This window comes from Meleagris gallopavo, chromosome 6, assembly GCF_905368555.1.
Source record: "Meleagris gallopavo chromosome 6, MGAL_WU_HG_1.1, whole genome shotgun sequence".
Classification (NCBI taxonomy): domain Eukaryota; kingdom Metazoa; phylum Chordata; class Aves; order Galliformes; family Phasianidae; genus Meleagris; species Meleagris gallopavo.
In genome coordinates this window covers 40889584-40913940 of record NC_139409.1, presented here as the reverse complement: position 1 = coordinate 40913940, position 24357 = coordinate 40889584, and the positions used below count along the sequence as shown (strand labels likewise).

Below are 24357 nucleotides of genomic sequence, written 5' to 3'. Positions count from 1 at the left end.
AGGGAAATACTACTATTGCTACATACTAGAGTAAAACCTTTGCTTGGAATTCTTCTAAACAGTTCTAGGTAGATTTAAAAACCTTAGTGATACAAGGTAACCAGATCAAGAGCTAGTAGAACTGCTCTAGTTTTTCTGCTTCAGCTGTTGAATCAAAACTGCTTTTGTCTATTATATAAACCACTGCATCAGCACACTGCTTTTGACTCTGCTGTTTCTCCTTCTGTTGCGTTAGTACATGCACTTACATGTAATTTCTGTATCTCATTAACAGTTGCTGTTACCTGATCTTTTATTAGGTGCATATACAGCTAACGTTTCTTTTAATATTGACAACATGTTGTTTTGTTAAAATGGCTTTACCCCTCAAGGGGATCAAAAGGTTCCTTCTTCTCCCCAGGATGAAAGATGGAAGGAACTCTGTCTTGAATCACTACTTCTGTCTGGCTTTCTGCTTTCTATATTAGATGAAGAGATCTGCTTTTTTCTTACCTTGAAGCAGTAGGCGAGCAGCTGTGTCTATTCCTCAGTGTCCCATAGATAGGTCTTCTGGTGTATCACATCCACTGCTTCCCTTCATGCATCTTTCAAAGTCTTTTCCAACAAGGCACTCCTATGTGTAACTTACTAACTGGTGGAAAAATGGTTAGAGTATTTCTAGTTTCATTTCTTAGGGTGAAAGTAGCTTGCCTTTTGTTTCCTCCATTTACATAGATGACCCAGGAGAATCAGTCAAGGTACAGAGCTCAAACCTGAAACCTGCTATTGGTTGTGACAAGAGAAGCCACAGCTCATGTTGTGTTTCCTCCAGGTTACCTGTTCACCTGTAAAGTAGAAAATATAAACTAGTTATATGAGTGAATTGTCGTGACCTACTTCCCAACTGGAAATAGAAGTTAGCACTCCTGATAATAGTTTTGGTGCCCATTGTAGATAATTTTATGCTTCACATGTGGAAAAACAAGAGTTTTAACTTGCATTGTTTATCAGTGAGAGTGAACATTCAAATGTACCTTTTCCTAAGTTACCGTGATTATTTTTGACATACTTGTGAAGAAAAAAATGGCATACATTTTAGTTCGGTAGTGTACATAACATTTGTTGTTTTTCTCTGGCCATAGTTTTAATAGTTTTCTGAGTAGTTTTTGGTGTGTATGCAGTATTTCCCATGCTGAAAAATGTTGAATAATACTTTCATTCTATGAATGTTTACTAAAATAGTAAAATAATATTCACTTAGCATCCTTTTTATATTGACATTAAAAAAAAAAAAAAACCCACCACATACATATCTGTTCATTTCAAAGGAGGATTGGGGAAAAAAAAAATAGGTGGGAACTGTAATTTAAAAGCATGGAATTTCACAAACAGCTTAACATCTGGACTTTCTTTGGATGTGTAGCTTTCTTGCTGTTTATGTGTTTTGAATTTAAGGCTACCGAAACTTCAGAAGCAGGCCTGCAGGCAAAACTGAAACAACTGGCTCGGCAAGCATTAGATAGGTGAGTATTGCCACTGTTAGTACAGGTAATAGCTGCTGAGTGTCAGTGCACTCTCTGAGTTGAACTCTCAATCTGTTATATCTGTTCTGTTCTGCAAAGCACAGAGATTCTGACCAGACCTAACTCTATTAGAGTTTTCCTGGTAGACAGCTGCCAGCTGTTATACAGGTAGATGAGATATCTCTTGTGCCAATTCTCTGGAAATGTCATGCAGAGTTAAGGAAGAGCTATGCATTTGTTAGTACCACGCACTGTTTCAGTCTTCAGACAGATAAATCAGAGTACTACTACTGTTTTGGCTTTTATTAAAACATTGAATTCAGTTGAGTGCCAAGCCTGGGTGTCAGCATCTCTTCACTATGAAGACAGCTTAAAAACTGGGAAGTCCTTGGTTTGAGGCAGCAATTTAATCATGTGGGTAAATCCAGTGGATGAGAATCTGTATCTAAAACAAGTGGCATGAGTGTAAGTCCAATGTAACTCCTTTTTAAGTCAGCAGTATGACAGAGAATAACAAACTGTGCTGGGCTGCTTCAATATTAGCAGATTTCCAGTGCTTTTCAGTCTGCATTAAAAAGTCCCACCCTGATGTGTGACTATCTCACAGTTTAATGCAGTAACAACAACAAAAAAAGATGGCTCCTGAATATAGTCTTCAAGCAGCTGAAATGCTGGATTTTAAGTTGTTTTTTTTTCTGCTGCAATAATTGCTAGTCAAATTCTAAAGTCTAAGAGAAAGCAAGGTGGTAGGTGATGCTGAAACAAACACTGATGAGTTACCACTGAGATCCTGCCTCATAGGGGAAGCAGTTAGGAAGTTATGTCCTGTCAGTAAATCACTCTAAAAGGGATTTTCTCTCTCTGGGTTTGTGGTCTTTTCCTGAGGTTCCAGATAATGAATGCTTACGTAAATGCTGCTATTACTGTAGTCTTAAAGGTGACAAAAAGCTAATGAATTCTGCTGAAAATATCTTTGAATTGAATTGCAAATGCTATTTTTTAATTGATTGTAGAACAGGAAAATAAAGAAATACTGGCATCGGTACTGGATGATTTCTGATGCTTATCTTCTATTGATATCACTCATGAATTGATTTTTTTTCATAGGAAAAATGATATTGGATATTAGCTTGAGCATCTGTTCATCCCTTTTAACAAATGTGAGAGCATGAACAAGGAAATAAATGACTGACCCATAGCCATATTTTCATTATGATTGTACACAGAATGCATTTTTCTTTCCTTTAGAGCAGAAGCATTGAAAGTATCGATGTCAAAGTCATCTCACAAGGAGAAGTCAACTGCTGCTAAACCAAATCAGCCTGTCAGAACATTCTTTCCACTGGGTCCTGATTTTTCTTTGAATGATAAACCACAGACAATCAGAGCAGTACAAGCTAGTGAGTCTCAAGGTCAGAGGTACACTGCAGAGGAGATTGAAGTACTCAGGTGAGCAGAGGCCAAGTTTTTACAAAGTTTTATCATTTGTGCACACATCCTTTGTGCATCTTGGACAGTAAACTGTTGTACACCTAAGCTTATAGGTATATAAGGTGTATATAAGCAGAGGCTTGGAAAACGACCACTTACAGACACATTTGTTGCCATTACCCACACTGGTATTCTCTACAGTAATATAATCAGTGGTTTTTATTCACAGAGCATGTTTTCTAGAGCATGTTTAGAAGACAACTGGTAGTTAGCTGCCAGGAGTATTTTTCATAGCCATATTTTTTTTTGTATGCTTGTACCTGATTGAGTTCATGAAAAATCTCACTCTGAGGTGCCCAGGTATAAGAATGGTTTTATGTATGATACAACTACTGTTTCACAGGAAATTGAGGAAGCATGGTATGCTTCAGGATTATGCATTCTGTTATATTCAGTTCCTTTTGCATTTGTTTTTATTATAGCTGCCAGAATAGACATATTTTAACAAATCCATAAAACCTTCAGGCAAGGTTGTAAATTTTGGAAACTATTAAGTATATGCAAAAAAAAAAAAAAAAAAAAGGCATTGTCTGCTAAGGATTACAACCTTCTTCTTTTTCCCTCCGCAGTAAATAAGATTGTGACAGGTGAAGTTAAGTGCTGTCCAGGATTTGATCTTATTCCATTTAATCTATTTACTTACTGCAGGCACTTAAATGGACTGAAGATGTGGTCCTGAAGATAGAAATGTGAGTGAGTTTGAAAAGTTGGAGACTTTTCAGACTCCTCCTCTGAAGGATGATAAATAAGTTTGTAACTATATCTTTCTCTTGCAACCTGCAGAAAGACTTCAAAAATTAATGGCATTGAATATGTCCCTTTCATGAGCGTTGATCTGAGGGAACGTTTTGCCTTCCCTATGCCATTTTCGTAAGTGCTGTTTGATTACTGATGTTTCTTTGCTGTTACTTTGAATTCTTTCTAATAATCACTATTGTTGTGTTTTCTCTTAACATTGTTTAAGCAGATTTTTAAGCATAATTTTGGCTGAGATACTTAAATACTGCAACCTCGTTTCTCCAGTCTGATCTTGGGACTGTTTAACGTAAGCTGATCCTGCTCTGCAGTGCCTTTACAGTTGTCCCTGCAAGCCTTCAAGAATATTCCAATTGGACTTTTTGGAGTATTGGGCTATGCTGGCAACTTGGCTCCATTTCCTGACTGTTGCCTACTGTTTTTAGTGCTCTCTGTCTCAGTTATCCCACCTGCAGAATGAAGGTGATAGCTGTCTCCTTGTAAAGGGCTATTCAGAAGAAGAGTGACAGAAAGCTGTTAGATGTTTATGTGTGAGCAGTGATATAGGCTCACCTTGCATAGCCATAATAGGCAAGTCAGCTGGTTGATGTTTTTTCTTTGGTTTTCTACTAAAGGCATGACAGTCAGGTATACCTCAATATTTTCTGAACTGAAGAAGCCTTTTATTAGATCATCATGTTGAATTAAAGGCAAGAATTTGGGTTTCTGTTGGGGCAGTTGGCATTCTGGAATTCCTTTCTTCTGTTCAGTCCTATGAAGGAGACTCTTGAGTTTTATTTCACGTTTTTAATATTTTCTGTTTTTCCCCACCAAATTATCAACTCTGTTCTCTGAATTTCTTTTCCAGCTGTGTAATTGTTCTATACACATTTTGCACCATCTGTCAGATATATGTATGACTTGAGATGTCATTAAAAGCTTTTCTATCTAAACTGCTATTTCTGCCTTTCTCTCTTAAATCTAGTGATAAATGTGGGAAGTTGCCATTATCCCCCAAACAGAAAGCAATGTTTGCCAAGTGGGTACGGCCAGATGACATAACAAATAACCCTACCATGATTTACACTGTATCAAGTTTCAGCATAAAGCAGGTAAGTTGTTCCCAAAGAGGAACATTAGCTGCTAGAGCTCATTGCAGGGTATGAGACTTCCCAAAAAGGGAGAGGATTTCTTTTTCAAAAAGAAACCCCTAAATGTGAGAGAGCTTTTCGAGGCTCTCTTGATGTTAATTTAATGACAGTACTACCTCAAATTCCACATGTTTTTTAGCCATGAGAATGAACAAGTGCGTTATCAGTGGAAACGCTGCATGTTTTGGGAAGAAAGAGGTTAAGTGTGAGTGAATGACAAGATAGCTGCATTTACCTCTCATTGCCTTCAATAAATCTTTTAGCTTACAGAGCAAGCGATGTTTCCTGCCTTTTTTTTTTTTTTAGTAACTTGGCTTCTTTCCATTTAAATCCTTTCACTATTGAAAGGGAATCACTAACTGACAATTTTCCCTTCTTTCCCACTCAAGCCATTTTTCTTTAGCATCTAAATATTAGTAAATATCCTCATTGTCATCTTTTCTTTACAGACAATAGTGTCAGATTGTTCCTTTGTGGCATCGCTTGCTATCAGTGCTGCGTATGAAAGAAGATATAACAAAAAGTTGATTACAAGGTAAATAGCTGTTATTTTCTAAGGTCATCAGGCTTAACACAGCTAAGCAGTATGTTCTGTTTAAATTGCTGTCTGTTAAGCTTATTCATGAGTAATATGTGAAAAATATTTAGATGAGTATGCTCTACTTCTATCAGTTTTATTTGAGGTTCTCTATCGTACATTTGGGTACAGTAAAAGTTAGTGTTTGTTTCACCTTTATCTCCCTAGAAATCTTGTGGCTTTATCACTTCTAAAAGTGAAACTACTTTAAATGTACTTTGAGAAGAGCAAATAGTCTGGAAGGCTTTGTTTTTAATAGCAATTTTACTTAGAATGCTTTGTAGGTTTGTTTCTTTCTTTGTTATGTCAACTGCTGTACAACAAATAGTTGATTTTAAATCTTGCTGCAGAATGGTAACAACACTGTCTCAATCCAACTTAACAAGCATTCAGTGATAAATTTAGCATGCATTTGGCAGACTGTCTGCCAGGGCCTATTGCCAGATGAGTGTGTGAATGTTATTTCTAGAATTTTGTTTTAACCTATACTTGCTAGAAGGGAATGTGTATCCTTCATGAGCAGAGAATTCTGTACCACCATAGTCTTGAAACCTTTGACTGTCATTCAGGCTAATACTGTATTTAAGTAGAACTTGCATAACTTTGATACATTTAAAAGAAAGGCAAATCTGCTTGTGTTTCAGTTAGAGAAATTACTGTATTACTCGTGGGTTTTCTTACTCCAATTAGGAGAGAACTGCATCAGGAATAAGGTCTGAAAAATAAAATCTATTTAAACATCATTGCCGTTTTTATTAAATTTGAGTGGCTTTTTTGTGTACAATTCTGTATAGTATAGTTCTTAGTATATATTCTAGAAATCCCACTTTTCATGTTATCACTGTATTGACAGCAGAGTCACTCATGTCACTATTTGTGTGTTGTATTTTTTTTAACAGTATCATTTACCCTCAGAATAAGAAAGGAGAACCAGAGTATAATCCATGTGGCAAATACATGGTGAAACTTCATATCAATGGTGTACCTAGAAAGGTAAATGACTGCAATTCCTCCACTGCATACTGAGCACAATCTATGTTCTTTTTCCTAATCAGGAGAGGGATATTGTTAGGCCTTTTTCTACTTTTTCTAATATTGACAGTCATACTGAACTTTTCCAGCTGGTGTTAAATACTTGACGAGCAAGTTGTGTCATAACCTCCACTTCCTAAAGAGCAAACCAAGGCAGATGCTCACAGGTCACCCAGTGATGGTGTAAGAGACAGCTAGCAACAGAACAACTTGTTCACTATAGGGCAAGCCTCTGATTGATACAGGTGTCCTCATCTGAAAAAGTGATCAGATCTGTGTCTTGGAAGCCATGTATTCCTAAGAGTTAGGTTTTGTTATCTTATTTTAAAATACTTTCGGGGTACTTCATTAGCTGTAAGATAATTTTTTATTTATTTTGCACAGGTGATCATAGATGACCAATTACCTGTTGATCATAATGGGGAACTTCTCTGCTCTTATTCTAATAATAAGAATGAATTGTGGGTATCGCTAATAGAAAAGGCTTACATGAAGGTCATGGGAGGATATGATTTTCCTGGATCAAATTCTGTAAGTACTAGATTATTTCTAATAAGAAAAAAAATAGATAATCTCTGTCAAGTTTCCTCATTTCTTCTAGTGAAATCAGAATGAAATGCTTGGGAGGTAAGCATTGGATTTCTTCTGTTTTGTTTAAATTTTTCTTCCTGTCATAGACTTAACTGTGCTTAAGTATGTCAAACTTCATGGGCAGTTAAACTTGCTGTACTAACTGTAGGACTGAGGCTTATGGTTGGAAAGTATATGCTTTATATTGACCCTAGATGAAAGTTTGGAGCAAACTCATACATTTGTTGCCTCTACCTGTACCAGTAATGCAGATTTTTGGTTTCTGTCATTCTATGAACAGCATGATTCTCCCTTGTTAGGTTGAGCAGCAAGCTAAGAAAGGAGCAGGCTGAAGTACTCCATGTTTGTGGAGGGAACAAGTACTTTGATATCAAAGCTTATCTGATTGTTCCACTCATTTATATGTATCAGGTTCCTATAGTGTGGTTACTTAATAGGCTGTCATAACGCTGCAGCCAGGTTGTTGATAGGGAAACTATTCTTTCAAAGAGTCTGGACTATTCCAGACAAATAATCTTCATTCATTACTTAGAAAGGATTTCTGATGTTTCATTCAGACTTATTAAATATAAGTCTGTCTTTATTCCATTCTAGTTGATGTCTTGATAATTGTATTCTTTGTGGATGTGATAGGTAGTTATCACCTTCAGAAATGTGATTATTGAGACAAATGTGGCCTTGTATTAGGGCAAAACGTAGCATACATTTTTATGTATGTTTATGTCAGGGCTGCTTTGTTCTGCAGAACAGTGCTGAAGAAACAGAATAGTGTTCTACTTGCATTGTCCTCCTCTAACTTGCTGTCTGGAAAAACGGCTTGACATTTGACATTTAATCTCTACCCCCTCTGTTCTCCACTATATCACAGCTTTGTTGTCTAATCAGGGTTACCTACTGTCTGTGTTGTATTTGCAGTTTGCAAAATTCCCACCCACCAGTGCTGTTTACAGACTCTTCAAGCCTTTATAGTCTCTGCTTTTCCTTTGAGGAGCTCAAAGCTGGGGGGATATTTCAAGGAGATAAAATAAAGAGATTAAAGCCTTTTTTTTAATGAAAAGCATGACAGTGTCAGCCTTACAAAAAAAAATAATAATAAAAATAAAAATAAAAAAATATATATATATATATTAAAACCCCCTGAAACCCTGAGCCTTAGAAGTAAAACATAAATAATTTAAAATGCATATATAATAGCAAGATTCCAAGTAGTTCTTCTGAAGTTGTACTTTAAAATTCTGTGAATCAAAGAAATAAATAGAACGCATCATAAAACTGATGCAACTTTTCTAATGCTTTCATACCTCTCAAGTCTCAGTTCTTCATCAGCTCAGTTTCATCAAATTTGATATTGTCTTACTCTTTAGTCTTCATATGTAGAGCTATTGTTAACAAGTATCTTTAGTTTCTTTCAAGGTGCTTTTATGGTTACCTACTGTTTTCTTCTGAACGCTTGTATTTCAGAACATCGATCTCCATGCGCTGACTGGTTGGATACCTGAAAGAATTGCTATGCACTCTGACAATCAAGCTTTTGATAGAGATAGCACTTTCAGAATGCTCTATCAGAGGTAATAGTTTGTTCTTTCTTAACTAATTAAAATGCTTGCTCTGTAGTAGTTGGATTACCAATTTATAGTCACTACAGACCCCTCAGTAGAATCTCGGTACTACTACAAGTTGTGGTTTGTATAACTTCCATATGCTTTCTGGAAGAAGAAAAACTGATGTATTTGTGACTATAATCGAAGAGTAAGATACTATGGAATATTTTTCCTTCCTATTTGATGGGGAAAAAAAAACCAGCCAATTTCTTGATGAAGAAAATAAACTGCAGAATCAGAGAAGAGAAGATGAGAACCACTGTACAATTGAAGTCTTTTAAAAAGTAGAAGGAAATATAGGAAGAGTATCCCCCAGAACTTGACTTGCTGTCCCTAGCAAGCAGTATGGTATTCTTTATCATATCACAAAATCTTGGTTATTATGCTCCAGTTGTAAATCTGCAGGAGTGGCAGAAAACCTGTATTGAAACTGTGATCCTCATCTTTAGACCTGTTGTAATACAATTCTACTTATGGTGAAAGATTCAGTGTAAAGTAAACGTCAGCTAGCAAGCACTTAGATTTATTTCACAACTGTTCTGTGCAACCAGTTCCTTTTGTATTTCAAGGCAGTAGAAGGGGGATATTCTGTTGACTGAAAGGGCCCCATTCATGATGGGAGAGTGGGATTATTTCTATAGTGCTTCTTCAGTAGTTTAGGAACTCCCACTTGATTGTCAACAGCTTTTCAGATAGATGTTCTGACATTGCAGTTTGTAGGTGTGGCTGCAGTTAGTGAGATCTAGTCATTATAGCTTCACTGTTCTTGTTTATCTGTGCTAGATTGACAATCTGTAGTCCAGTGACCCTGTAAACTGTGCAGGGTTATACAGTACCTTGAGAGTGTACTTAGATTGTATCATGTTCTAGGAAACATTAGCAGATCTTCATAACACTGATCACTGTGAACAACTGCAATTCAGAACAGTTGCAGAACTCAGCTGTCGTTTGACAGTTCAAACCCTGTAGGAATAACATGGAGTGACATAAAAGCTGGATTGTGGGCACATGCAGAAATCTAGAAGGATTTATTTATTTTTTCAAGTTTGTGAAGCCCCATCAAAACCCTGGGGTCAATAGAGTTAACTCACTGTATGCAGTGGTTTACAGTGATGTAAACATTTCTGTTTACAGCTGAAGATCTGTGAGTATTTTTAACAAATGACACAGATTGAATTTTAGAATGACAAATGGTTATTTTTATGTTACAATGATAATAGCCATTTATTTCACATGCAGCCTGTTCTTCCATATTGGAAGAAAATAGTTCTGTTTTCTGAAGCATCTTCAAGTGTGATTTCTGCTTACAAGTATTCCTATGAAGTATTCCTGTATTTCTATGAAGTAGGAGCATACTAACAGTGTGCAAACACGCCATTACAGTATCTGTCAAATGTTAGTTTGCAGCTGTTAATGATAGCTTAATTAAAATGTTCTCTGTTTTTTAAATAGGTTTCATAAAGGAGATGTCCTTATCACAACAGCAACAGGCGTGATGTCTGAAGAGGAAGGAGAAAAATGGGGTTTAGTTCCAACCCATGCCTATGCAGTCTTGGATATAAGAGAACATAAGGTACCAAGTAAAACTGAACACTTTTTTCAGCTTGAAACCTTTGTCCAAGATGAATTGCTACTGATTTTTAGTTTATTTTGTCTTAAGCTTTCCAGGATTTCCCAATAAAGCTCAATGATGCTGTATTTCCTTAAGATGCTGGTCCCTATTCTCTTACAAATAGGAAAATAACTTTGATAAGGTGAATCCAGCAGTTTTATTCTGTATTTCCTCAGGGGCTTAGATTCCTCCAGCTGAAAAATCCATGGAGCCACTTACGTTGGAAGGGACGATACAGTGAAAACGATACAAGAAGTTGGACCCCAGATTTACAAAAATACTTGAACTTTGATCCAAGAACAGCTCAGAAAATAGACAATGGTAATAAGGCATAAAAAGTCGCTGTATGTTCAAATAATGCAGACCTTGGTGGTTTATCCCTGCAGAAGGGTGGAAAGAAACACTTAAGCACAAGAAACAGGTGGAGTAAGTGAGGAAACCCTTTTGTTTAATGCCACTTCATTTTGACAACAGTATGCATCCAAGTCCATTAGATTTTAGCATTTCATTATGAACTTCATGCAGTGTGTAAGAATAACAATCCTGGCTTTTGGTAGTTAGGAGAGATTAGCTCATTATAGATCCATTCAGTAAGGAATTAGTGCATCTGTAGAGTCTAGGAGTTAAAATTTATATGAAGTTACATTAACAGTTTTAAGGAAGTTATTTTTCTGACTGGATTTACCTACTGATTTTCTAGTCTAGCTATGTAGCTGTTCTGACTGTATATTTTTCTAACGCTGCAAGACCTGTGAGTGCCAGTTTCAGAGAGCTATTTGAGAGTCAATTTGTAGGTGGTGGTGTTGGTTGGAGATGCAATTAAATGAGCTATAGAGCGTTAAAATTACACAAGAATTATAAAGATGAAGCAGATGTGAGGTGCTAAAGAAGTACCTGAAATTTCAGGACACTCACATTAATTGAATAGTTCATTGTGTTGCTAAACTGGTTTGTTGAACTGGGATAACCTATCTTATTTTATTTTTTTTCAGAAACTTAGAAAAGAATAAGGCAGCTCAGTATCAATTAGTGCTGTCTTTATCAGATAGCATAGAGGTTCTCTCGTGCCCTCTGATTAGTGCTTGAGAAAGGAAATGTCTTGGAAGCTTCAGAAAGAACCCAATGTTAAAGATAAGCAGAGATTCTAACTAACTTGTCTATCTTGGTTTAACTTGTTTGCTTTGTGAGTTAAGTTTAACGTTAGGAATGTAGGTTTGCAGATGTTACTACTCTGTTTCATAGAAATGTGGGGTTTATATCAACTGGTTTTTTTGCCTGAAGAGACTTTTGAAAAATGAGTAAATTAAACATTTCTGATTAGCAAACAATAACAGCAATTCTTTTTTAGGGATTTTCTGGATTGCCTGGGAGGACTTGTGCCAGTACTATGATGTTATTTATTTGAGTTGGAACCCAGGTCTTTTTAAAGAATCTACATGTATTCACAGGTTGGTCCAAGAGAAGAACTTCTGTGTCAATATAATGCTGAATGTCTTGATGAGGTGTTTCCTTTCTTCCCTTTTTTTCTCACAACTGGGCTCAAGAGCATGGTTGGAGTCCAGCTTTACTATTTTAAATTCTGAACCCAGGCTTTTGTTTTGAGGTTTTCTATAACACTGTTGAAACTCCTGTGATCTTTGTGATGATACTGTAGACCTAAGGTGTAAGGTATAAGTGGATGCTGATCTCAGTACCACATTTCTGTATTAGAATAGAAATCAGATTTTTGCACAGTTAGTGTTAGTTTACACAGTCACTAGCAGTGCTTCAGTGACCTAACTTTTATTTGGAATTCATTTTACTGGGCAGTTGCAAGCCATTTGTGCAGTGCATGTTGGCTTTACAAGGTGTATTTGCTCATGTCATAATCAAAGTCCATTTCTCACCAATTGTAATTGTATGTTACCTTCTTTAGCCATCAATTTATTTGAACATGATACTTGTTCTCTCATTTCATTCAATCTTTTTCTAACCCAGTTAGAAGACAAGTGCCTCTGTTTCTGGAAGTGAGGGTTTATTTGTTTCTCTGCTGCAGTATAGCACGCTTCACCTCTGCTTCCACATGGCTTATGTATGTGTTAGCTCTGCATGAGCTCCACTGTCAATAGTACAACTTCTCAATTTCTCTGTAAAGATTCCTTCCACCTTTGTGTTCAGACTAGTTCCAAAAAGTGCTGTCCTGTAGCACTTTTGAGCTCTAAGATGAACATGCACATTCAGTCATCTTCTACTCTGTATTTCCTTGTATTATTAATGATTGTCATACCTCTGCATAGGGCAGTGCCTAGCACAGTGACATCTGCTATAAATAGTGGCATAACAACAGAGATAAATTGAAGCTTAGTTAATAATGCAGCCATTCACAAATGCTGCTCTAAGGGGTGGGAAGGGTCAATGACACAAATAGCTTTATCCGTTTCTGTTCCCAGTGTGTCACACTTTGTGTTGTCATCAGTACTTTTTTTTTTCTCCCATGTTTTTCTTGTCCAAACAGTTCCTGAGGCAGGTTTTGTAGTAGGGTACCTCGAGATACGAGGCACCTTTCCAAACATTAAGCAGATTAATTGTTATTCAAAAATTTACCTGAATATAGAAGTCTGTAGAGGAGGGGGAAAAAGAAAAGCAAGCTTTTGGACATAAAAGCTCATATGAAGCATCCTGCAATTAGAGAAGTGTAAGTCTCTTTGTTTTCAAAACTGATCTGATGAAATGTCTGCATTGCTCCTAGTACTTGGGATGCAAAGCAAGGCCCAGTGAAGGATGCCTACAGCCTGGCCAACAACCCGCAGTACAAGCTGGAGGTGCAGTGCCCACAGGGTGGAGCTGTGGTATGGGTGCTGCTGAGTAGACACATCACAGATAAGGTGGGAGTTCTCGTGCTTTCCATATTCTGAGCTCTGTAGTATCTTCTGTGATATTATGCTCATGTTTACATGTTCCAGGTATGTGTATATGTACAAACTTTAGATTCAGCAGTACGGATACCTGCTTTCAAGATGGTTGAGATAGACTTAGTGTAGAAATGGAGTGAGGTGATTACGTTCCACCACTAGAGTACCAAAGGAATTCTGACTCCCAGGGGCCTGAACTTTTGTCAGTTAAATTAGTGGTAGTTGGTTTAATTCAGACATCTTAAAAAGATGAACACAACTATCGGGCCATAGCGTGTGGTGATCAAAGGGATGGGAGACTGTGTTTGATTTAGATTTAATGTCAGTTATATTCCACAGAAGCTTATAACTCCATTTGTGTTTTTTTATAGGATGACTTTGCACATAATAGGGAATTTATTACTATGGTTGTATACAAGACTGATGGCAAAAAAGTTTACTATCCAGGTTAGTATACCATAACTGTCAAAAAAGGTGATGCTTAACAATAAATGAACACTTGCAGAGTTCTCTGGGAAAGAAAGGCGCAGTGTGTTTTCATGCTGCAAAGCTCATTCTATGAGGTCAGTCTTCTGATGCAGTTATTCAGCTCTTTGACCACTTTAACAGACTGCATGGAAGGAATAAACCAAGCTGTATGTGCTTAAGATCTTAACCCTACTTGATTTTTTGGAGCTTTATTGCAGCTACATAAAGGCTATGTATGTTTTATTCCAAGATAGTAGATCTGAGATACAGGAAGTAAAGGTAATGCTCATGTGACAGGTAATAGGAGCTTTTAAAGTTCTTCTGAACAAAGTGGAACTTGTGCTTTTTTTTTCCTCATTTGGGTTTGCTTGTTTTTCTACTGGAATAGCTGATAGTGGTTGTGGAGTTCATCTCTGGTCTTGTTCAGTGTACTATGCCAAAAAGTTTGCCTACAATCCAAGCCATCTTTCTGTAGAAAACATCCACCGAGACCTTCCCAAAACATCAGGTTTTGCATGAGCTGATCTTGTTAAAGAATTTGTTTGTCTTTACTGCCCTAAACATGCTTGTGATGCTGGTAGTTGTAGCAGTGCTTATTTTGTGTGTTATACTGAAAACATTCAGGTCAGCTACCAATGCACTTCTGTACACTGGAGGGAACTGTTCTGCTGTGCTTGAAAAAGACAGTTTTCCAGCAGGACCATTAAGGAGAGCTGGATGATTTGTCTGTTTTTTCTTGATAACCAAACTCTTTCATAAACTTTTAATCTCACGAGCTCAAACTCATTTGAAACCTTTTTCCATGGAAATAGATTTGTCAAGCTGCAGTATTATTTTTACCATCTGTTAAAATGAGATCAGAACAAAACAGGTTAATCTTTGGCACTAAGACAGTGATTTCCCATTCCTAAGCTTCTTGTTTTATTTTAATCCTTCCCCTTTTGCCATGTTGCTTTGTGGAAGAAAACAAAGGACCTGATCCTGGATCTATTGAAGTAATTGGCTAGACTTGTCTCTGCTTCACTAAAACTAAAAGAATTCTGGAAATAACAAATTAGAGCCCAGATAACAAATTGCATTGTGTAATTGTGAAAGAAAAATGCTTGGGATGCTTATAATAAATACTGCGTTTGTATTGTAAGGTGATCCTAGGAGAATGGAGATGTGGTTTTGTTTCTCAAAGGCATGAACATATTGCAGAGTCCTGTCTACCAACTGCAGCTGCCCTGTCAACAGAGAAGGGAGCTTCTCTAGCAGACTTCTCATAGGTTTTTGTAGAGTGCTCAAACATTCCTTATCTTTTTCTTTACATTTCAACATAATCACAGTAGAACTCCTTTGAACAGAGACGTTGGTGAGAGCTGGACAAGTAGTTCTCTCAAGTCATTTAAGCTGTACTTTCAGGTGCAGAATTTGTCCTGTCATGTGTGATGTACATCTTCAGAAAATGATAGTTGCTCTTATCTGTCCTTGCTTTCTGTGAGCAAATCTTGAGGCTCCTTTCTTCTGAAAGCACTTAAGTCTGCTTATAGTCTAAACACAGTAGCAAGTCTGACTTTCTGGGCAGAATTCATTGATTATAAATGGCTGAGGGGTTTCTTTGACTGGGAGAAGCGTTCATTCTTTTCTTTTTCAGCTGATCCTCTTCCATATATTGATGGCATTCGGATCAACAGTCCTCATTATCTGACCAAGATAAAGCTGACCTCTCCAGGGACCCATACGTTTACGTTAGTGGTGTCTCAGTATGAGAAACAAAACACTATCCATTACACCATCAGGGTACGTACTGCTGGTTTCATAATAAATGTGAATAATTATACTGTAAAGTGTCCTCTATTTGTAAATGTGATGAGTGAGTACACTTCTGGGTCCATGTTTTTACTTTGAGGAGGGAGGCTATGAACAATGGAGTGGAATCACTGGATGATGTGTTTGATAATGTTCTCCATTGTAGCTGAGACAATATAGGGTGTCAATACAATACGCTGGTGGTGGGGAACTCCTTTTGCCATCAGCCACTACCTTTCCTTTTCCTCTGAAATGCCTTCTGATAAGAGATAGGTAAGACAGAAAGAGGTCACTGGAGCCCAAGTACTAAAGCTGCATTTCCTTTGTGGTTGTTTTTAAAGCATGTAAATAGAGCAAGTATCTAAAAAATATTTGTAGGCAGTTCTGTTTTGGTTTTTTTTTTTTTAATGTCATGAGAAATGCCAGATGGGTGACCACCTCCTGCTTTTCCACACAGGTGTATTCCTTGTGCAAGTTTACCTTTTCCAAGATTCCTACACCTTACACCACTTCCAAACGGGTAAGGAATTTTTTTTTTGAGTTACTAAGTAACGATTCTAGTTTAGGTTTTCCATGTTTGAGATGTACAGGGTTCCTAAATATAATTTTCCACTAATGTCCAGAAATGCCAGCTTAGACTGTCTTCTCAAAAACAAACTTCTTAATTAAGGAGGTCACCTAGAGCTTAATCTAAGCATACCTAGTGCAAGACCAACCAAGTACTTAAGTTGCATCTAACTTGCCAAACAATTAGCTGCTTTAAGTGTTGTTCATTACAACAAAAAAGCCTTTGGTAGCTGGCTGACTCTTTATATAATAAGGATAGTGGCTTAAATTTTATCAGCAAGAGACTCTTATCCAGTATATAAGCTTTATCTTCATCACAGAGAGTGTTAGAGCTGTACTGGTGCAGATACAAAATCAATCCTTTGTAGAACAGAATGACCTTTGGAGTGACAACCCATGCCCTAATATGTAATGAGCGTACAGAGTGTTGTGCACTTTATCAAAAGAAAGTGAGCAATTTTCTTCCAAAATTCGTGGCACGATGGGGCATAAGCAGCAGAGGCAAAGCAGAGGCACCACTACTGAGACTGGGACCATCCTATTAAGTCCATTTGTCTTACAGGCCTTAAATTTTGCTAAGTTATCTCAAAGGTCTGTAATAACTAGGATAAGCACTTAAATTGTCAAATAGGAATGAGACAGCATACAGATGGTGTATTTCATACAGAAATGCTCCCTGAGAGGGGAGCAGCAGTAGTGGCAAGAGCAAATACTTGGCTAGAATAAGTGAGAAGTCTACGTGGTCTGGCAGCCACATGCTGCTGTTATTATTGTCCTTGAATCTCACCAGTTCAGGAGCACAGTAGGTAGCTAGAGAGATTCCTGGGAGCAATGTGACCATATTGTCAGTTGTTTAAGAAACCACTGTCACTTGTAGCTCTAAAAAAACTGAGCTTAGTTTGAAAAAATGATTTAAGAAGAGAAAAATGCACCAAAGACGATATGCCTGCTTAAGACATGTCATCTGTTTTATGCTGTGATAGTTTCAAAAGAGAATTAAGTACATGGAAGTCTCCTGTTAACTATCTGAAGATAATATCTGTCTGCTATTCACATGAAAGGCACGTTTTATCTGGCTACGACTGGCTCTGTCTGAATGATTAAATACAGAAGGCTGTTTAATGCTTATTTGGTAACTGTATTGCAGTCATTGTATTTAAAGACAAGCAGATAACTAATTCACAATTTACCAATTGGCCTGTTTCACAATTTACCAGTCAAAGAAAGCACTATTGAGATGGCTTGTACCAAAGTTGGATGGTCATCTGCTGTGCTAGCCCAGCTGTGGTGGGATTCCACAATTGAAGTAGAAAAGGCCTGGAAATTTACAGCAGCCTCAGGTTGTGTGATGTGGGAAGAAATCCCCCTTGCTTTCCTGACTTGTCACCTTTGAGGGTTTTGGACACTGAGTAGAGAAACTAAATCACAGGAAAAATTGTTGATCCCTGATGGTTTGACAGAGAGGGGAGGGAAGTAACATACAGGGACTGCAGCTCAGCTATAACTGTGCGAATGCTTGGCATGTCTTAGAACTTTCATTTAATGACTAGCAGGAGGAACTTGCAAACAGATGGCCTGTTTCTTAAAATCTGAGCTACATTCTGTCTCTTGTATTTCTTTGTCCTTTTGGAGTCTGTCCTTATAGATATCTTTGTCTCAGTAGCGCTGCTTATCAGAGTGCATGGTGGTGAATGGGCAGTGCTGGATGGAGAGATTTTCCAAGCAAAGGCTACAACACCTGGTCTTTATGAGCTGAATCTTATTACCTTTATAAGAGATCTAAGGCTTTGAGTCAGGAAGTTAAACTTTCTGAATCTGATCAAATTCTGGTTTTCACTTACTCTTTAAAGATTCCAAGATTACTATAGTCAGGGACAAATGGAGTGAGAGGCACTTCATGTCTTGTATCACTTATCTATACACAAATTCTCAGGATACAAAACATTTTCTGTATTTTTGACTTTTTAGGTTAATGGACAGTGGAAAGGTCACAGTGCTGGAGGATGTGGAAACTTCAGAGACAGCTACAAAAATAACCCTATCTATCAATTCCAGCTGGACAAGAGTGGACCATTACTAATTGAGCTGCGTGGACCAAGGTTTGTCACATGCTTCTCTACACAGTGAGAGTATCATGCACTAAGGATAAGTTATCAGAGTCCTCCAAGGAGTGGATGAGAAGATCCTGGAAAAGCCAGAGATAATATAGGGGAAGCAGCTATATTAAGCTTTTTATTAAGCTTTTTATTAAGCAAGTATAGCACTGTTTGTTTCTAACCTTGCCATCAACGCTAAATGCTAAACACAGGTTCTTAAATAACAGCCTGTGCAGAGTTTCAGCTCTGTCAATGCATCTACTCTGTGACTGGCAGATCAGGAGGAAGAATTGGATGTCTGTGCCCTATGAAGAGTCTTTCATAGTGAAAGCTTCTTCCCAGAGTTGCAAATAATACTTACAGGCTCTCAAGTGTTGCTGTTGTAGAGTGGACCTTTATTCAATTCCTGCATCTCAGCTCTGGAGAGGGCTCAGGAGGGCCAGGTTTTGGAGGGGATATTCAAGAAAGTAGAATATAAAATAGGTCTAACTTAAAATGTGGTTCAAGTGGTATGATCCTCTCAAACCCTTTGCAGTACTTGTCAGTATGCCTCATGATATCTAATAAAGGGTAAGGGGAAGCACTTTCTCACTTCTTGTAGTCCTATACTAAAGTCATGTAGGTCAGATTCCTTCAGCAAAATTTATCTGCCTCAAGATATCAGTATACAGCACTTCTAAATAGCAGCAGCTCCTGCCATGCAGTCATCACATGATCAGTTTTTTCACAAAGCTGCACAGTGTCACCATAAATTGGTAGCATGTTTCTCTCCACCTTCTCTTTGAGGAAACTCTCTCATGAAATGCACGTGAGCGAGTTTCCTTGTAGGTGTAGCTCTCCCACTCCACTAATTAAGCATTTCTTTTTCTGCTTGCATTTGCTGCATTTGTAGATCATGCTTGAGTAGTTTGACTGACAGAGCCAGCAGTGCCTGTCACATTTACAAAGAGGTAGTAGACAAATTGTCCCAGGTTGCAGTGAAACATGAGAATTGTGCTGAGATCACCAACGTTCACGTTCCTGTGATGGTGATCAGATCGCAGCCCAAAACCTGTATGCACGTCACTGCAAGTCTAACCACTTGGGCTCTGCTTTGGCGTAGAGGCAAAAAGCTAGCAGAGATTTTTCCAGATAGAGTTCTGAAACTAAAATGCCTTCCTCCAAGTTGTACACTCATGTCATGGTAAGCTTCACTCACGTTTCTGTCACCAATGTGACAAAACTTAAATGTATTCCAGCTATACAGTCTTCAAAAACTTACTCTCTTTCTGCTAGCTCTGATTCCCCAAATAATTGCAGTAATGGTCTGTCACTTGGCTTGCAGGCAGTACAGTGTTGGGTTTGAAATTGTCACTGTGTCAACAGTAGGAGATCCTGGTTCCTATGGCTTTCAGAAGAAGAGCAGCGGGGACTACAGGTAATAAATAGTTGATTCAATGAAATCTTTACTGCTTGAAACGTTTCAGACCTTGGTTGTAAGAAATCACTTCTTTTATCATAGGTGTGGATTTTGCTACCTGGAAGTGGAGAACATCCTTGCTGGAGTCTACAACATTATCCCCACCACATTCCTGCCTCAACAAGAGGGTCCTTTTTTCTTAGATTTTAATAGCACTTCTCCACTGAGGGTATCGCAGCTTCAGTGAGGAGACAGACCCAGACATAGCTGCTTAAGGACTATTTTTGAATTGCCCTACAGTCTCAGAAAGGTGAATAACTTATTGCAGATATGCATAAAATAAAATTGCATCCTAAGTTATAGCCAAGAACACAATTACCAATTTGGCAATTGATTGTGACAAAAAATTAGATGTGGTTTTTGCTGCTATAGTATTGGTGTAAGCACTGTTCAGCAGGCTTGTGAACAAGCTGAAGTGTTACATCCAGACAAACTGGAAGAACATAATGTAATTTGTTGCAGTTTTTCTACAATTCAAATCAAAATCTAGTGAGTTCAGAGAAAAACTAACACTGAAATTCTCTTCTCCTAAAGTACAAAGTCTATGGGTTGAAGATTTTATTCTGAAATGTAAAAATGTAAGAAAAATATTCTTGTGTATTCTGCTTATTCATTCTCAGGCCCAAATATGTAGTAAATACCATTTATATTGCTGCCTTGAATGTTTACAGCATTGAAGCACTTCTCACATTTGAGTTCACTACTGCTGAGCACATATTCCAGACTGCCACTATCACGTTCAGCTTATCTCAAGTATGTACATAGGAGTAAAAGATAAGGAAGACCCCAGCTTTAGCTACTTCTAAAAATGCAAAAGATTAGCAAAAGATTCACCCTTATTACCTGTTATTTTGTATTACTTTAGTGCACATCACAGCACAAGGTAGATATGGCTTTCTTACTACAAGCTGCCAGACCCTGCCTGCTGGGAATCAGCATTGAGAGGGGGAAGGTAACCAACAGCAGTGAGCAGAGCACGCCCTTCACATGGCAGGGGGAAAGATTTTCATCCAGAGGTGAGCTGTGAGATTCTCTGCACCTACCAAAGTAGCCTCATTTGCTGGTGCTGCTGGAGAGTGAACTACCCACCATCAGCACTCTAGCAAGGAGATGTTTTATCCTTGTTACTTTTACAAGTATGGGGCTCATAGGAGAAGGATCATTTAATCCTCCTCCCTTCCTGAACTACATCTGCTAGGTGGGGATTTACTGCTCCTATTATAGAAGATCTCTCTTCTGGAAGGCACCTTTTGCTTCTAAATTGAAACTGATTTAAAACAGCGTACAGTTGGCCAGTGGCAGCAGAAACAGGGTTAAAATTCTTAAGAAAGCATTGGAATTAGGATTACTCCAGGAAAAAAAAATTTAGCCTATCAGATATACACACATACAATATCCAAAGAGGATTAAAGGTAACTGTATTTTCCTTCTTAATTCAAATACTAAATGATCTTAATTATGTGAGTTTTTTTCCTTGAACAACAGACAGAACTGCATGTGACAGTTGTGGAAAAGGGTGCTTTTAAAGCTACCACAGGAAGCTCTTAGCTCTTCCACTTTGGCAAGTTTTCAAGCAACAAGGTGGTATTTTCAGAACATAAGTGCCACTTGTTTGTTAGGAAACTGAGCATGTGCTACAGGAGAACTAGAAATACCTGGGGGTAAAATTACTCCCTCAGAAGTCTCTTTGCCCTCCCCAGAAAGTCTGAGCTCCTTCTTTCTTCATCTCTATCGTGACACAGCTGCTTAACAAACGTCTGGCTTTCAAAGGACAGTGAGTTCACATGCCTTCTTGGACTGCAGTTTCTCAGAGACCATCTGGGCCTTGTGCTGAGCTTGTCACTAGTGACTTACCTTCTTTTGCAGCATATCAACACAGGGAACAGCATGGGCATAAGCTGAGCAAAAACCCATTAGGTTCTTTGTAGTTATCCTGGACTTCCGGGTGCAGTCGGTTGTGCCAAGGGCTGTTCCTCCCTACAAAATTTAAACTTTGTTTGCTTACGTGTTCCCTGTAAACATGTGCTATTTGTTTAGCTCAGGTTAAACCAAAGCTGTGGTCCTGCAGTATTTTATCACCTGTGACATCTAAACTTTCAAAATTACAAAAGGCAGAGGCCAGAACTGCCAACCTTCAGCACTAAGCTGTTGCCTCTCCCCACCTGTTGAGATCAAGCTGATAGACCACAGTAAAAGCCAGTTCTTTTCTGTACTAGGGTTCTGTTCTATAGAAAGGGTTTTTTTCTATTTATTTCTTCCTCCTCCAAGCACATGCTTGGAGCAAAGCTTATGTTGGAAGAAACAAGCATATAAGGCTCAGCGAGAAAAGCTGTATCTACCAGACAGCAATGCTTCTTACACACAATACAATCAGTGGATGGGGCTTATGCCTCTAAGGGGACAGGATTGAAGTTTGGTATTGCTGTCCTTTTAATGCAAGTCTTATTCAAACACTGCACCAACATGGTTAGTGGAATATCACTGTTTACAAAATGCTCAAGTGCAGTGTTTCAAAGGAAATAGAAAATATTCTTGTAACACTCTACAGTGTCTGCCATTTCTGCTTGTAACAAATTCCTCTTATGGTATTTTCTTGTCTCTTTTTTTCTTACAGAAATTGCTCACATAAGTACTTCTGTTTTCCTTTGATCTGTCATACATAGTTCTATTATTTTTTTTTCCCAAATCTGGAAAAATGAGTGGAGAATGAACTGCTCCTTCAATTACAGCACAGCCTCAGCTGAAGACATAGGTTATTCTATTCTTTCCCTAACCTTGTTGCTATGATTACACCACAGCATATTTTTATTTTTTTTTTTATCTCTAATGACAGAATATTAGATACTGAGTTAAGATTGGAAAGGTTGTCCAGTTAAGACTTCCAGAAAGGAGCATGGACTGTAGGGAGGGGGGAACTGAAAGAGCTGCACAGCCACAGCTTATGTTGTGGGTAGGGGGCAAGGTACATTGCCCACATCACTTTCAGCTTGATATGTATAACCCTCAACTCTTCTCTGCTTTTTAAACATGAAAATACAAAATTCACCAATAAGCATACTTCACTCTATGAGTGCACAATACGTGACAACTGAAAACTGACCAAGCTGCAAAACAAGGCAGCCAAATACCAATGAAAGCTGGTTGTTGTGAGGAGCTCTAAGAGGATTTGCACTTTCTTTGATTCACTGAGGAAAGATTACAGCAAATAGATGATTTTAAGTTCTCTGTCACTGGTGCTAAGGGACAACTGGAGAACCTTCTTCAGAAGTTTTAACATTCTCCACGCTTATACACTGAGAAGGCTTTTCAGTATTTTGGTTTGGGGTTTTTGTTTTAAATCTTACCTTAGAGCTCCATACAAGACCCTATGTGCTGCTGTTGATATCTCAGGGTGAGTCACCCCCCTTCCAGCACAGGCATCTCTGATTGTTGTGTTGGGAATGCATGGGTCTGATTCTGAAGGACTCATCCCATCAATTTTCCAAGGCTTTCTGCAATTCAGTACATGGATGAATGGTAACAACACTTCCTATTGCATCTGCCTCACGAGTCTGAGTTTCAGTCCTACTTTCCTCATGCAAGTTTCACTGAACTGTTTTGTACAGTAATTACACAGTTGACCATGCAAACTATGAAGTGTTGGAACAACCAGCTGCTTAGAATTAAATCTATGTACAGAACCATAGAAGTTTTCATCACTTAGTCAAACAAGAACATATTAAATTGTGTGATAATGCCAAAGAGTAGAAGAATTCCTACATTAACTTGCTTTATACATTCTTACTGCTCACAAATACTTTGATACACCAGAGGCTTATTTTTTATACCCATGAAGGCAGCTACTATCACATTACATATCAGGATACTGTAAAGCTGTAAAGATTCCAACAGAAAAGTAACTGGAAGAAGCTCATTGATTTGCCTGTACTCCCCAGTGATGTCTGTTCATTTAAGTCTGTCATATTTATAATTACAGCTTTTACAGAGTTTAAAATAAAATGAGTTTTCCATTAATTTAATAGACACATGTTTGTGCCTGTTTGCTTGTACATCTGAAGTGTGGTTTACCTGCCAAGCATCGGCGTCGCCAAAGGAAGAATGCTGCAGTGAGATCCTCGCACTGACCCTGGAGCCGCGCTGTGGCTGTATGGGCACGCTGGTTCTGCACCCTCCCACGCCTCCAGAGCAATGGCTTCAAGCTGTTGGGAGCTGAATCCAACAATCCCAGCATGCACAAGGCAGCACACGCAACTTTCTCTGATCCTGCTGAACGTAACATTATCCATACACAGCTGCACAAGTCTCTGGTCAGAACCAGCACTATGAGAGCAAAGCTGATAGCAAAATGTTTAAAAAGCAACAAAAACCAGAAAAGAGCAATAGGTACTGATTAACAGAAAGCCTGAAGCTCCTCTGTTGCTTTTCCTAACGCAACAGACAGTGGCTCAATGACAAAAGGATAAGTAAAACACTTAATATAACGTGACACTGTGGCACTGCTTTTCATATTTAATACTGACAGTGCCAGCTTTTCCCTTAGTAATGGCTGCAGCAGAAGCTGGAAGCATGCATTGGGTGGGAAAATCCTGCAAATAGAAAAGCTCGGCCTTCAGATCACATAAATGCACATATTCAACACCAGTAGAGGTGAACAGCTGCACTGTGTTGAAAGTGATTTTTATGGAAACAGTTTTCTTGACCTCCAGTTGCATGTGACCTTAAAGCAAATTTCAGCAGCATTAAGTACAGAGGTGTTTGTTGTACAACGTTGAGTACCTTCCTCCTTCCTTTGC

The 24357-nt window shown here is 38.2% G+C and overlaps 1 protein-coding gene across 3 annotated transcripts in view; it reads left to right on the top strand.

Moving 5' to 3' along the window:
- CAPN7 (calpain 7) overlaps positions 1–23583 on the top strand; it is a 28937-nt gene extending 5354 nt beyond the window's left edge. For 2 of the 3 annotated variants that reach the window (XM_010712919.4, XM_010712920.4), the window contains 18 exons: positions 1435–1502; positions 2751–2951; positions 3777–3863; positions 4714–4840; positions 5329–5414; positions 6356–6449; positions 6873–7019; positions 8541–8647; positions 10133–10253; positions 10469–10613; positions 11641–11740; positions 13021–13156; positions 13555–13630; positions 15288–15433; positions 15900–15962; positions 17978–18108; positions 19430–19522; positions 19607–23583. In XM_010712919.4, the coding sequence (XP_010711221.1) occupies positions 1435–1502; positions 2751–2951; positions 3777–3863; positions 4714–4840; positions 5329–5414; positions 6356–6449; positions 6873–7019; positions 8541–8647; positions 10133–10253; positions 10469–10613; positions 11641–11740; positions 13021–13156; positions 13555–13630; positions 15288–15433; positions 15900–15962; positions 17978–18108; positions 19430–19522; positions 19607–19751 (2073 nt within the window). In that variant the 3' untranslated portion in view covers positions 19752–23583. The remainder of the gene's footprint in view (positions 1–1434; positions 1503–2750; positions 2952–3776; positions 3864–4713; positions 4841–5328; positions 5415–6355; positions 6450–6872; positions 7020–8540; positions 8648–10132; positions 10254–10468; positions 10614–11640; positions 11741–13020; positions 13157–13554; positions 13631–15287; positions 15434–15899; positions 15963–17977; positions 18109–19429; positions 19523–19606) is intronic. The other variant, XR_014883974.1, reaches the window with a different exon arrangement.
- The last annotated feature ends 774 nt before the right edge of the window (positions 23584–24357 follow it).